The sequence below is a fragment of the Bactrocera latifrons genome, unplaced genomic scaffold (genome assembly GCF_001853355.1).
Source record: "Bactrocera latifrons isolate USDA-ARS-PBARC rearing strain unplaced genomic scaffold, ASM185335v1 scaffold_137, whole genome shotgun sequence".
Lineage (NCBI taxonomy): Eukaryota > Metazoa > Arthropoda > Insecta > Diptera > Tephritidae > Bactrocera > Bactrocera latifrons.
In genome coordinates, this window is record NW_017534819.1 from 63566 (window position 1) to 79057 (window position 15492).

General features: G+C 36.5%; 1 protein-coding gene across 3 annotated transcripts in view; it reads right to left on the bottom strand.

Moving 5' to 3' along the window:
- LOC108965208 (regulator of G-protein signaling 17) overlaps positions 1-15492 on the bottom strand; it is a 48778-nt gene that overhangs the window by 21046 nt on the left and 12240 nt on the right. For all 3 annotated transcript variants that reach the window (XM_018927443.1, XM_018927441.1, XM_018927442.1), the window contains exons 3-5: positions 1442-1779; positions 841-1248; positions 597-605 (exon numbers count right to left, since the gene is read on the bottom strand). In XM_018927443.1, coding sequence (XP_018782988.1) covers positions 597-605; positions 841-1247 — 416 coding nt within the window. In that variant the 5' untranslated portion in view covers position 1248; positions 1442-1779. The remainder of the gene's footprint in view (positions 1-596; positions 606-840; positions 1249-1441; positions 1780-15492) is intronic.

Sequence of the window (15492 nt, forward strand, 5' to 3'; positions counted from 1 at the left end):
TTCTCGTCATCYTGATCATGTATATATGTATTTATATATATCCCTACATCTCTCTCGCTTAGTTTTATTTGATACGTACAACCGTTAGGTGAACAAACTATAATATTCTGTAGCAACTGGTTGCAAGAGTATAAAAATATATAAAAATATTTTAACTCTGGAAGAATATAAATCGTTTGGATATGTTCAAAAGTAACTAAAAGGCTTTTGACAGTAATTACTTCAAAATGTTTGTTGTTTTACTCGCTTTAAATTGTCTCTAAAATAATAAATTAACAAAGAAAAATCTTCAAGTATACCAARGACATAAAATAATTAATGGAAAAATAATTAATATAAGTCAAAATAATAATATGACTTCAATTAAGACTGAATATTTCTATTTTTAGTCCATTCTTCCAAGCAAACACCCGATACACTGCACACGCCTCTTTGCACTGTCTACTATGGTAACAACTACTCGCAATCCACAATGTAGCAGTAAACTAAGCAAATTTAGTTACTRAAGAAGAATTTTAAATCCGCTTTGAAAAATTCTTCAAACACTTTGAAATTAATTTAATGTTATCTTTAATAAATTCCGTTCGTGTACTCACCACTTTGCCCTGCGATGTGCGATGTGCGACAGCGATACGTCAAGTGCAGCCAACGCAAGAAATATGCGAGCAAAAATAAAATAAAAGAGCAAATAGAAAACTGTCAGTAACATGAAATTCAAARTATCAAGCTGTGGAATTTCAGCGTAGCACAGCAATAGCTGCAAGAAAGTGCAAGGCACTTAAGTTGCAGATCTACTAGCTTGCATGCCAATCGCCCCGMTCCGCCCCGCCCCGCACTTACCACGAGCACGAGCAACAGCAACACCAGCAAAAACAGCAGGGTTTCTGTGATTGTTGCTGCTGCTGTCGTTGTGTTGTGCTGGTCGTCATCGCCGGCGTCGTCATCAACGTCTCGGGTAGTAAACTCGCCCCAGCATTCCCCGCCGAACCACCACGTGAACTCGTTGTTGTCACACCTAACGCGCTCGTTGTGCTCAGCATGCCGCCCACGTGTATACCGCCGCCCTTATTGAGACCACCACTATTGCTGCCACCACCTGTACTCAAGGTGCTACCACCTCCGCCGCCACCGCCACCACTTTGTGCTTTGGTCGCCCCCGTCGCCACAGTCGTTACCGCAGAGGATGAGGTGGATCCCATGCCACGCAGGTGACATCCCGAAGGCAGCTCTGAAACTGTACAAGACATTCTGCGARGCAAAATAAACACAAAATAAAAAAATCTATTAAAAACGAATAGAGTTAAGTTTAATATCATAAGATAACTTGACACCTCTAGGTGTGTGTTTGCGCGCGTGCGTATCAGCTGGCTTGAAAAGCTCAGCGCTACGTGGCGTATGCGCAACGTATTTCTGTGCCTTGTCCTCGCCTTCCGATACTCACATAATTTGTGTAGTCCTTTCAGTTGTTGTGCACGCCCTGCGTCGCTAAGCCGAGTAGAGTCTCACTAGCCGCCTAGTCTTTGTTGGCCCACCCCCCTCTTCAGCACCAGCCGTTGCCTGTCAACGCGTCAATTTCGTTGTGTTCAACTGTCAACGCTGGAAATGCACTCTACTATTTGCCAACAACACTGGCGTTGGCCCACCTGCAATCCAATGTCCGTAGTTGTATGTACGCAGCTTAGATTTTGTGGTGTCCGCTGGTAGCTGTTGCTTCGTAGGTGTATGGAATGAAAGCGAATCGCGGAGAAATGTGAGATTCTGCCATAAGCCGCACACTTTCTGAAAAGCCAAGGGAAAAATATTAATGAGTGGATAAAATGCAATTTCCTTAGGTTGATTATGGACTAATTTAAAATATGACCGCAACAGCTAATGATAAGGGTACACGGAATGCGCTGGCATGCACAAAATAATTTGAAAAAATGCAATTTGCAGTGTTTATTATTCTTTTTTAAAAAAATAATGAAAATTAAATATTCTGCTGCGAATTAGAGAAGAATAAATGCACATTTCTTGAAAAGTTTTTTTTTTTTTTTCAATTTTGTAATTGATATACTGAAGACTAATATAACCCATTCGCGAATAATCACACCTTCAGAAATTATAGAAATGTGGATAAATTAATTATTAAAATGAAATCACTTAACGTTCTTATGAAGTGCTATGCTGAGAGTTGAAATATGGACCTACATCCACAAACATACAGGTGATCATTCCTTATCTAATTGGCGCTGGACCCTCAAACTTATACTGGGCATGCACAGACGACCTGGATTTCCTTCTGATTCAAATACTTAGTCGGATAAGTTTACAGAGTATATAGAAGACTCTGAATATGTATTAGTTTATTGGTCTCGCTTTTTAAATACATGGGATGAACTATAAAACACATTCCGTGGTAGTTTTACGGTCGACAATTTAAMGACACTCTTGTGTCCGTCGACTGAGAAATGGAAAGCTGTTAGYGAAGCGTCAGCATTCATAATGATAAAACCAAAATTTTATCAACAGTATAGGAGACTTAAATGTCCTATCCCTCCCACGCAGTAATACTTAACAGGTGATTCCGTGGGAGACTATTTATTTGGGAATAGGTTGGGTTTAACGGAGTAAAGTTTCGCACTACGGCTTTCGATGCTTCTCCCTACTATACAAACAAAAACGTGATCTATGTATTGATATAACATAGCTTTCGACCGGACTGGTGCAATTTAACTGCGTGGACAAAAAGGATCGATACAATATTTTTTCCTAAATTRGTAAAACTTCATTTCCATTTTGATATTCACATGACATAAGTGTGTATTTGGCAGCTGTTTGTTGACGAAAAAAGGTGATTTTATCCACGCAAAAAAAAAWTTTTATTGAGCTTGCTTGTTGCACTAGTGAAGATCGTAAAATCATCGAAAATTTCAGTTAAAGAAAAGTTCTTGCAARCCGTCGTATTGGTCAGAGTCATCAGAGCGATAGCAGAGGATCTCTCATTTAATCATGAAAATGCGACTTCACATTCTAGCATGATTATGACTAACTTTTTGATCAAACACGAAACGGTAGTTAACCCTCAGTTACAGTATTCGGCAGATATCGGTCTGTGTGACTTTTTTCTCGAAACTCAGCAAAGAAAAATGTATCGAAGACACAACAAAGAAACGGGCCTGCTATAAGTTCGTCTAACTCGACTCGGCCTGTGTGTCTGACATCGACTTCAAAATTTTCAAACCTTAGATATTATCGATATACGATATCGATTGGTATTTTGGAAGTTTAACCCACTTTGTGTCGGTGGAAAGTATAATATTGGTCAAATTATATMTTTTATTATTGTTACAATATAAATTCAAACATAGGCTAGTTGATTCTCAWTAATTTATTGTGTGTTAAAAGTTAGTAGCAGATTTTTCAAACTTCACTCAAAATATGAATTTCTCCATACGAGATTTGTACAAAAAATATTGCGAATTTCGAATTTTCGATTGTTTTGTTGAGTTATTTTGGTACACATATTCCTTTCTTATGCTGACAAGGTCGATGTCAAGGGAATCTTTATAAAAGAGGCGCCATGCATCATGAATTCTTGCCAAAGTGTCCTATCGCCAATAATGAATAATATGAGTCAGAAACGCTTAAATTTGTGGACGAACAAAAATTGTTTTTACACCATGATAACTCCTCATGTATCATTTMTTCTGCGCAAGTATTTTACCAAAAACTACACATTAACTCGCAGTCTTCGTATTCGCCAGATCTATCCCCAAGGGCTTTTTTTGTTATCAAAGCTGAAACGGCCCATGAAAGGGCGACACTGCGCTGCGATTGAGGAGGTAAAAACTGCATCGAAACTAAACAAAATCAGAAAAAAATTTTCAAGTGATTTAGTATGGAAAAAACCCTCATAGATGTGCAATATATCTGGGGTGATGACTTTGAAACAACCAAAATCAATATTCTTGAATAAATAAACACTTTCTTAAGAAATAGAAAATTCGTGATACTTTTTGACCAACCTCGAAAATATATTGAGTAGTCCAAAAAGTATTTTCGTTTTTTGTCAATAGATGTCGTTGCAGTCGTATATCTCCAGTGCTACCAATCACATTGTGTCATACCATATAGTGTTGGAAAGGTGAGATTTTAAGCTCCATTTAACCAAAAGTTGAAAAAACTTACAGCTGTTCAAAAATGAGTGAAAATAATGAAAAAATGTCCTATATTTTAAAATTTATTTTTAAACACGCAAGCCRGGAATGAAATTTGTGATGGATAATCCAAAATATGTTGTATTCTTATGATATAAATACCTACGTAGGTTTAACAGAATTTTAAAACTATTTCCCAAACCGCACCAAGTTATACCCACGACTTCGACTCATTCAACTATGACACCCAAAACAGCCAATTAATTGTTTTCATAGACTTACTTTATCAAGCAAAATGTATAATATACTTATATGCTTATATGCACCGTTCAGCAATCCTTTCAATATCACACATACACGCACACTATAACTGCACACACCTACATGTGTGTAATATCCTTCAAGCTATACAGTGCTTGGCTCACCCTGCGCTACAACAGAATCAGCAAGCCCTCAGTCAATCACTCAAGCAAAGCAAATGCACAAAACCCAGTGACTGCACAATGAAACATTGTTGCAAGGTGTGTCATGTTGAATTTATGCCCCTTCAATAAGCGAGGAAGCAATTTGTGTGCGCTGCTGGATGTTCAATCAGCTCAAGTAGAAAATATGTACACAAGCAAAAACAAAAGCAACAATGAAATTAAAAATGAAAAGGAAAAACAAAAACAAAAAGACCTGAATCAAACGAAACCAAAAGCAAATAAAGTGGAATACACAAAACAATATAACTGAAAAACACAAGAAAATAGCAAGTCAATAAATGCTGTATACTTGCAACAAATAGCCAGAACAAAATGTCGGTCAATAACTATTAGATGAATGCACTGGACAACGGACATTGGACAATGAAAAATAAACATTGGACACTGAACACGGGATTACTCGGACGAAAGAACGAATTGAGAGTGAATGAGATGAAGGCTGCCCAAGCCAACGCTCTTTTAGCACAACAATGCAGCCCTTGTTGGTGACGGGTAAATGGCAGGGCGGTGCTTGTGTTGGTGTGCATGTAAATTTGTTTGGTTAAATGTACTTTGGATGACATTAACCGCAACAGCTTGGTTGCTAGGCATTGGATGTGCTGGGCAATAAAATTGACTTCATCGCCTGGCTGAGTGCAAATCCACTGAGCCGAACTATTACTGCTRAAAGATATACTATAAGCTGCGATTGATACACATATGTATATGTATATAGACAATATCACTGTTGACCAGTGGCAATTGGGGTCAAAGGAAAAATGTTCACAGAATTGTATTTATTATTCAAATTAATTAAAATGTTGTTAAGTTRGTGGACAAAAATTTTAACATAAAATAAAATTGCATTTTGGCAAGCGCAGTCAGTTTTACAGAATTAAAAGCATTATATCAAAGATAATTAAAAATGGAAATGGCTTCTGTTTTTTGGTTTGGAATAATTGACCTGAAGAGTTGCCGACTCGACAATTTCAAGCTGTTTTCAATCAAATTTTGGCTAGTCGAAAAAATCTTTTCGTATTTTGTCAATAGATGTCGTTGCAGTCGTATTTCTCCAGTGCTACCAAACACATTGTGTCATCCTATATAGTGTTGGAAAAKTGACATTTAACAAAAAAAACCGGGGAAGTTGAAAAAAAATTTCAGCTGTTCAAAAAATTAGTGAAAATAATGAAGAAATTCGCTATATTTTCAAATTTTTGTATAAAAAGTGAAGAATGCCACGCAAACCACCAATGAAATTTGTAAAATTTTCAGAAACGATTCAGTTCGTGTAGCACAACATTGGTTCGCTCGCTTCCGTTCTGGAAATTTCGAAATTTCGATGGAATAATGTCTCTAGCGGAAAAATGGCAAAAAGTTTCGACCAAAATGGTACATTTCGGTTTATTTATTTATTTGAATAAATATATATGAAGTTTGATCAGAAATACGAAAAGACTTTCTCGACTATCCAATATTCTAGCATTTTATATATTGTCGGAGAGAGCAGCCAGAAGTTAAAGTATAGACGAAATATTTAATACAAAACTACAAAAACTATTTTAAATTCACCAAAATTCCCACAAATAATTTAACCATTAAATACTCTCCAAAACTGTAAACTATTTGTTGTGCATGGCGTATGATAAACATTTGTAATAAACTACGGGAATTCCCTACAGGCCAGCATCACAAGCTCGGACAGATGCAATAGATTATAGATGCACACAAGTACTATATTTTATTTAGACGTGGGTGTACAATGCACATATGAGCACATGAATTTTCATTCATACTAAGGCATTTGTGTGTGTGTGTGTGTGTGTGTGGAGCTTAGTTTTTCAAACACATACGTAAACATGCAAATACAGTGAATTTTCGAGTGACTCAGTTGCATGTAGCATGTGGCATGTGGCATGTAATGTTTGTGAATGTGTAAGCAAATGTACGTGTGTATATCTTTTTATTTCGTTGATACATCCTTCCACCAAGTACAACAACAATATACTCCATATGCAACAAGATGGAAAATAGGATATATTGCCAATATGGAAATGATATTGTGGCAATGCCTGTCATAACAAAAAAAACAATAAATGTACGACACCAACAATGTAGTTGGAGGTGGTTACAAAGATACAAAAAGGACTCTATATAAATTTGAGTTAAGTACTGAATTGGTAGATCTATTACTTGTCGATGTTTGCATTAAGCCACTAAACATTTATACGAGATTTATGGTTTCTAGCCTTAATCATAAACAATAAGTAAATATTTTTTTTTATTTTTTKTTTACTATTTTAGATAAAACATCTAATAGTTATGTATTATCACTTGATTTTGTATATAAATAACACAGGTTATTTATTTASAATCTTGAGAAACATTTTTCTAGGAACTTTTATTTCATGCCAGTACAGAGAGACCCATATAGTGGATCGAAAAAGTCGTTTCACATTTTGTCAATAGATGTCGTTGCAATTGTGTATTCCCAGTGCTACCAATCACATTSTGTCATCCCATATAGTATTGAAAAACGTATTTTTTCATTTAATAAATGAAATTAAATTCGGGGAAGTTGAAAAAAATTACCGCTGTTCARAAATTAGTGAAAACAATGAAAAATTCCTATATTTTGAAATTTGTGTATAAAATAGCGAAGAATGCCACGCAAGCCACCAATGAAATTTGTAAAGTTTACGGAGACGATGCTGCATCAGTTCGAGTAGCACAACAATGGTTGGCTTTGTGTTCGTTCTGGAAATTTCGATGCGAAAGATGCACCTTGCTCTGGTCGACCTATCGTTGAAAAATTTAATGAAATTATGGATTGAACTAGATCATCACATAAGCAGCCATGACACCACTAAGGAACTTAACATTCATCATCAACCATTTAAAAAAGGCTGACTACAAAAAGAACCTCGATGCTTGGGTACCACAGGAATTATCTTTGAAAAATTTAATGGATCGAATTAACATCTGCGATTCTTTGCGAAAGCAAAGAAGTAAACTGAAATCGAGCATTTCTGAAGCGAATGGTAACAGGAGATGAAAAGTGGAGCAAATACGACAATAATGTATGAAAAAATCATGGACGAAGCATGCTGAAGCTCAACAAATGGTCGCAAAGCTAGGATTGAYGCCTCGAAATGTTATGCAGAGTGTTTGKTGAGATTGGAAGGGAATCATCCACCATTGCTGTCCACAACTGATGAGATTGAAGTAAGCAATCGAATTAAAACGGCCAGAACTGATCAACAGAAAGGGCTTCGTCTTTCATCAGAACAACGATAGACCACACACATCTTTGATTAGTCGGCAAAAACTGAGAGAACTCGGCTGGAAAGTTTTGATGCATCCACCATATAGCCCTAACCTTTCACCATGGGACTACTACTTGTTTTGATCAATGCAAAACTCCCTTAATGGAGTAAAGTTGGCTTCAAGAGAAGCCTGTGAAAATTACTTGTCGCAGTTTTTCACCGAGAAACCAGAAAAGCTTTACACTGATGGAATAAAGTATCTAACGGAAAAATGGCAAAATGTGGTCTACCAAAATGGTTCATTAAAGTTCAAATATAAAAAGTATGTTGATTAGAAATACGAAAAGACATTTTCGCCCCAATATATCGAATGTTCTTCGAAAAATTGAAGTTGATGCGGGAAAGAGTTTTTTTTTTGGAAATCGCCATGTTTGCCCCTCGATTATTTATTGTATTAAGCTATATTGTTAAATTAATATATGAGGTCTTCCGGGAAATTGGTTAGTGATCAAAATTTTTCAAAATAAATCGTCAATTATCTTCGGTAAATGCACATATTTATACGCTTAACAGGGTATATGAAGTTTAGAGAGAAGTTTGTCACATTTAGAAGGAAACGTGGAAGACAAGTATGTCTGTATATACCGKAACTAGCGACAGTTTTGAGATATCAATCTGTAATTTTGTGCACGTCCATTTCTCCCCAAGAAGCTGCTCATTTGTTGAAGCCCGTGATATCGGATCACTGTCACATATAGCTGCTAAACAAACCAAACGATAAAAATCAAGTTTTTGTAAAAAAACTTTTGTATTTGTGAAAGTAGTACTGCTACAAAGATGACATTTTTCCTTCTATATTCTAAAGTGCTTTTTTCTGAAAAGCTGTTAATAAAAATTTATTTTTATTATACAAAATATCTGTGTGTTTGTAGGCGTGCTAAATTTATAATAATCCGCTTTAGCTCACAATATAATCCATAAACCACTTTACCACGCTTTTTACACTCTCACAAATTTACAGTTTGAATAAAAACACTTATGTATAATTACTTTGAAGCAGGTGATACATATCACATTGAAGGGTTTTTCTCCACTTACATACTTATGTATATGTATGTAAGAGAAATATGCCAGCGATGCTAGTTATATTGCAAATAGCTGGTGAATGTCGCTTGTGCTTGGCGTTCCGATTGAGGTCAGCGGCAAGCAGCACCTGCGGCAAAAACAAAAAATGGGACAACTTGTGTGGGTACGTGTGACCATGTAATCCATAGAAATGCGCACACATACTTGCTTGTGTGCATTTACGATAAAGTATAAGTGCAAATATGCGCAAACAGTAGGCGCTACTAGCGAGCTCACATATTTACACACACCTATGTGGCATGCATATGCAACAACATTCAATTGAAAATGGCAAGAAATGCAAATTACAAGGCTAGTATGCTTTTCCGCTAACCTACAAACACATACTCAGACACACACACACACATACGAACTGGCACAAGCACGCTTTGTAGCATTAAGTGTAAGAATATTGTAGCATGCCTTGTTTACARGATGTGGCTGTGTGTATATGTGCATAAGCACGAGGACAATGGCGGCAGGTGGAACTAGAAAGTAATTAAGGCAGGAAATCACTAAATAAGAACAAAAGGCACAAAAAAGTGTACGAAACAAGTATTGTTTTTAACCACAAGTTATGCTGGGAATACCGCAACGTCGCTGCCAAAGGATTATTCATAGTCACAGGCAGGCGCATGTACATATATATAATATATATATACATGTGTAGGTGACTATAATGAAATATGTGGGCGCATAGATTGCTGTCATTCGAATTGCAGTGGCATATTAATTATGGMAAATATATATGACAAAACTACCAATAGTTATTTGAAATTCAGAAACACTAAAGCGAAAAATGTTATATTTATAATCTAAGCTTAAATAGTTTTAGGTTAATACTTTCATTTACAGGCTCGCGAACAAGGTTGCAATATTGCACTAAACAAGTAAGGAAGGGCTAAGTTAAGGTGCAACCGAACATTTTATACTCTTGAAACTTGCAAAATCAAAGCCAAGGAAATACTTTAAGATGTAAAACCAATTATATGTGGTCAACTTTTTGCTCAAATGTGTCTATTTTAATCACAACTCAATAACTCACATACAAACCGATATATGCGGTACAAAATCACCCGGAATTTCGAAAATCTGTTTATTAAGTATACGTGGGCTAAAGGAAGTATTGGTCCGATTGAACGCATTTTTGACATTTAGGCACACCATTGTCAGAGAAGAATTATCCCTGAATTTCAGTTATATATCCCACACATTTTACAATATTTTCGATCAAAAATCAACTAAATATACTTGGATCCTAATATTCAGTAACTAGGGGCTTAATCACTTTGTGTTGGTTTTGGTCATGAGCTGGCACATACCAAAGAAATTATTTGTGCAAAGTTGTATCCCGTTCCATTAATTGCTTCTTGATTTGTGTACTGGAAAGGGAAAGAATCAAGTGGAATTTAAAATTGTGATATAACGGAAGGGAGGTTTAGTTTTTGATTTCGCTCATTTTCGCACTGTGACATTGATTGGCCGGGWGCTGAGATATGGGATTTCACCAAAAGCCACCCCCATCGTCCAATTTTCACACCGGTTCCCATAAATCTCTCTCATATCATCTCGGAGGTAAAATTTAATGTCTCTGGCGTATTTATTTATTGATTTATTGTGCTTTTAGTAGTTTCTGACAGTACCGATATAAGGCGATTGATCGGAGTTATATTCCTATATCATTCCGGTTCCACCTTTGGTTTTTGCCCACACATGCAAATGGCTACTGCGATCCCTTGTGCCTATGCTGGTAAGGTCGATGGTGAAAATCGAAGCTAAAAGCAATCAACAATGTATTAGCGTCTGTTACTAAAAGTACGGCTGAAAATGGRCATCTGTACTTGTATCAAACGATTCGCTATATAGCTATATAAATGTGTAAACATGGAAAACATTAATCCCTTCAAAAGGCAATGGGAAACCACTGAAGTATACTTCCCAGCATATCATATGACAATTATAGTACAAACAAAACTATGGCCGTCAGTCTCCGGTAATCGAGAGTGCTAAGAATCACCGGAGGTAAACCAAAACTAACTCTAAACATCGGAACATGGAAGATAAGAAATTTATACGAGCCTAGAAAACTAGCCAATACGATTTTAGAAATGGAGAAACTAGACATCGATGAAAATGGTGGCCAAATTTTTTTATTTCTGAAAATATAAAGTTATTTTTCTTTGGCAACTAAACTAAAAAACACCGCAACGGTGTTGGCATTATAGTTAAAAAGAAAAAAAACATTTCAAAATCTGTCATCGGATTTGTGCCCAAATTTGATACATCAATGCTGCTAAAATTATTTGTACATCCACTGAATATTAATATTATTCAAGTCTATGCTCCAACGGCTGGCAAAAGTGATGACGAAATAGAAACATTCTATGATGAACTAGACGAAGTTATGGGATTAACAAAACCATATGAAATAAATACAATATATGTAATTCAAGGCGATTTTAATGCAAAATTTAGAAGAGAAAAAGTTAAAGGAGTCGCAGGCCAATACAGCTTAGGTGTTAGRAATGAGAAAAGAGATCGACTAATCMAATTCTGTCTAGAACACAAACTTATAAGTTCGWACAAAGTATTTAGCTTGCCATCTAGAAAATTTTATACAGGGAATCTCATCGAACGCCTCTGATAATATCATCAAAAATCAAATTGATTACATTCTGATAAAAAAAAATCGCATCTGTTCCTCAATAAAAAGGGTTTATACATATCCAGAAGCAGGTCAAAACTTACCGCTGGCAAAATTGCTTATTAGTCTAGCCGTCATTAAAAAAAAACCCTTATTAAATGAATACAGAGATCTCGAAAGTACAAAAGCATTCGCAAAAATAAAGATGTCAGTGTTCTTATGCTACTAGGAGACTTTTGTTTCGAATGTTTCGAGATTTCAAATTTTCATATACATATAATAATGTTTACATGTGTATTTTGCACATAACGGTTTTTTGAAGCCTTCACATACCGAATATAAAAAGCGCGTATGATGAAATATTATTGTATTTGAAATTAATTTTGTGTTCTCATTAACTTTCCTACAGGTACATATAGGGCACAGACAACTGGTAGCGAGTGAATCAAATAATAAATATGTAACTTAAACACCAACCAGCTCAAAATGACAGTTCCATAAAGATATATACAAACACCCACACATACAATTCCATATCAGTTAAATCAAAACTCACATTCATTGCGCAAGAATGAGTAGTAATTTGTATTTGCCTTCCGCTTGCGATTACGTGGACTTGCTATCGAAGTGTGTAACATAAGTTATCAGACAAATTACGCTGATAAGAACTCTTCGCCACAGCTAACTTAAAGCGTGTCAAAGTATACAAAAATTATTTGTAGGTGACGAGCCGMAGCGATGCTTTCGCAGAGGTGATTGACTTGCTACGAAAGCATTTTAAGGTGATTGTGTAATTAGACTGAAATGGATTTAACAATTTAGAATAAATGCAGCAACAAAAAAGTCAAAAAGCTTAAGACTGATATAAGAGTTCTACTTAAGTACATTCGCACTTGCCTTCAATAAAGATCAATGAATATTTTTCAATTGAAGTTTCAAAGTATTAACATTGACAACATACTTGAGTAGCTCGCATGTGTATATGTCGTTTATGTATAAATGTATATGTATAGTAAACTAGCTATACAAGCGAAATCTTTAAATAAGTATTATAAGCAAGACAAGTCTGCGAAAAATTTCGCTGCTGCAAACACAGCAAAACAATGAGTAGCCGAATTCACTTGGAATGGAATTAGCTATATTTATATGAGCACACATTTTTGCCCACGAAACTATACGTGTATGTGTGTGCTGATATTTTGTATATTTCACTGCGAAGTGGTTGTTTATAATCACAGATGCCAAGTGACGCCAAGTGGCATTCCTTAGCCGCTGCCGCTGTCGCTGCCAGTGCCACCGTCACAGCCAAATTGTTGTTATAGCTATCCATAGCTGTCCATTCACTGACGTCCACAAGGCAGCTTCTTGCACAGTTTCGGCACTAACGCTAACCCTATTCACCTATAAGAGCAGACACCACCCCCTCTCCCGCTGAATGCGTCAAACACAATCGCCGCAGCTGATGATGATTCACTCCCTGATAATTCAAACTGAATCCGGAGAAGACAGCCGCCAATGAGTTCACCATAGCTATTTCACGTAAAATGAAATCCACAAACTACAACATACAGTTATTTATGSCGCTCTTCCTCTTCATGCCACTTTTATTGGTCGCTTGGGTGGAAAATGAAAAATTTAAAGCAAGAAATACGTTGCAGCCAACAATTTGCATTTTGACATGATAAATGTATGAATCTTCCCTTCCACCCTCATTTGCTCTTTATCTTTGCTCCTTGCTCTCGGCCGTTTCAGCTGCAATGCATGAAGATTCCTCAATTGTCTGAGTATAAGAAYGCCGCAAGTAATTCAGTGAACATTGCATAGGTGTGTAGGTATATACAGTTATAGTTGAATACTAACGGTTTGTGTGAAATATGAATCAGTAATAGCCAAGTTGTTCAATGGGAATGCGAGCTGTCGAACTTTGAAGTGAGCAGACAAAAACTACATTYAATCAATTTTCTTTTGGCTTTTCAATTATCTTATGGCTCTCCGATAACTAATGGGTATTGACAAAAAATACAGGAAAAAGTTMAAAAATTCAATCAGTGGAAGTGCATATTTTTGATTTACCCTTTTCATCATATTCGGCACTCACTTTATGATTAGACTGTAGAAATAGTAGTTCTGAGAGCAATTTAAACTGCATCAATTCATTTTCTTTCAATTTTTAATTTGTTCTTCAACCGTAGGTCACTGTATGGATAGTACGAGGGTTACTTTTCATATTTCGGAATTACGAAACATAAACAAATACCTTMCAAACATTCTGGCAACTGTTTGAACAAGCATTTTTGCCACCCTGGTTGAGGTATCTCCAAAACATGAAAATAATGGTGAAAAAATGTTCGCGATACTTCCATTTTTTGGCCGAGATGAAAATTTTATGTTACTGTAAACAACACAAATAGCGCACATATGTCAATGTAAATTCAAAATTTTCAAACTTTACGATAAAGGGATGCCAAACGCTGAAATATAAAAGGCAACCTACGTACCTTCTAGTAGAAACTTTTTAAGTTTCACCCACGAACCGGGCCGATATTACTTCAAAAGACTTTTCCCCCTTTTCAAAAATATGAAGGGAACACTRCTCCAGCCTGCTKAATGGCAGTGAAAGTGTAATATCTGAAACCCAATTCTCGAATCAAGGAGGATGGTATCGATATTGCATTGCCCGACCAAGAAGAAGGTCGAAAAGCTATTACTCGCCTGAAGAAAAACAAGCAGCATGAACCGATAGATTACCGGCCAAGCTATTCAAATACTGCGGCGAAGAACTGACACGGTACATCATCGTGTACATCAGTTTCTTAGCWAGGAATAAGTCTCAATAATATTGCATATAAGGTCTTATGGAGACTGTGAAAGACCGAAGCCCACCATCAAAAAACTGATTGATACCACCTCTTCGTCGATTTCAAAGTTGCATTTGACAGCAGATAGGAGCTGCCTTTATGCCKCGATCTCTGAATTTAGYATCCTCGCAAAGCTGTGACTTCTGCAMCCTTCTTTTGGAGAAAATAGTTCGAGCAGCACAASTTAATCGAGCGGGTACAATCTTMTATATGTGTGTACAGCTGCTGGCGTATGCCGATGATATTGATTTCATTGACCTCAACATCCGCGCCGTTKGTTCTGCTTTATCCAGACTGGATGAGGAAGCGAAGCGTATKGGTCTGCCTGTGAACGTGGACAAGACGAAATATCTCCTGTCATCAAACAAACTGTCATCGCATTCGCGATTAGGCAATTAAAATTTAAAGTTCTCTCCCGACGAACAAAGACCAAACTCTACAAGTCCCTCATCATTTCCAGCCTACTATATGATGCGGAGGCATGGACAATGACATCATCTAATAAGTCGGCCTTAGGAGTGTTAGAGAGAAGAGATTTATATTCATTTGCGCATTGGCAGCGGCGAGTACCGCAGTCGATGGAACGATGTGCTGTACGAGGACATTTGCATAGTTTAACGAAACAAGAGACAGTGGCTAGGTCATGTTGTCAGGGTGGAAAAGAACACTCCAGCTTTGAAGGTTTTCGATTCRGTACCCGTCTGTGGCAGTRWTTTTGCAARAAATRAACTTACCCCTCATAAAATATTCAGTGCGTTATATACATATTCATAATAGCTCTTAATCCAAAATTTATCAGATGGTATTTAAAACATTTTTATACTCTCGCAACAAAGTTGCTAAAGAGAGTATTATAATTTTGTTCACATACCGGTTATTTGTAAGTCCTAAAACTAAAAGAGTCAGATATAGGGTTACATATACCAAAGTGATCAGGGTGACGAGTAGAGTTGAAATCCGTCCGTCTGTCCGTCCGTCCGTGCAAGCTGTAACTTG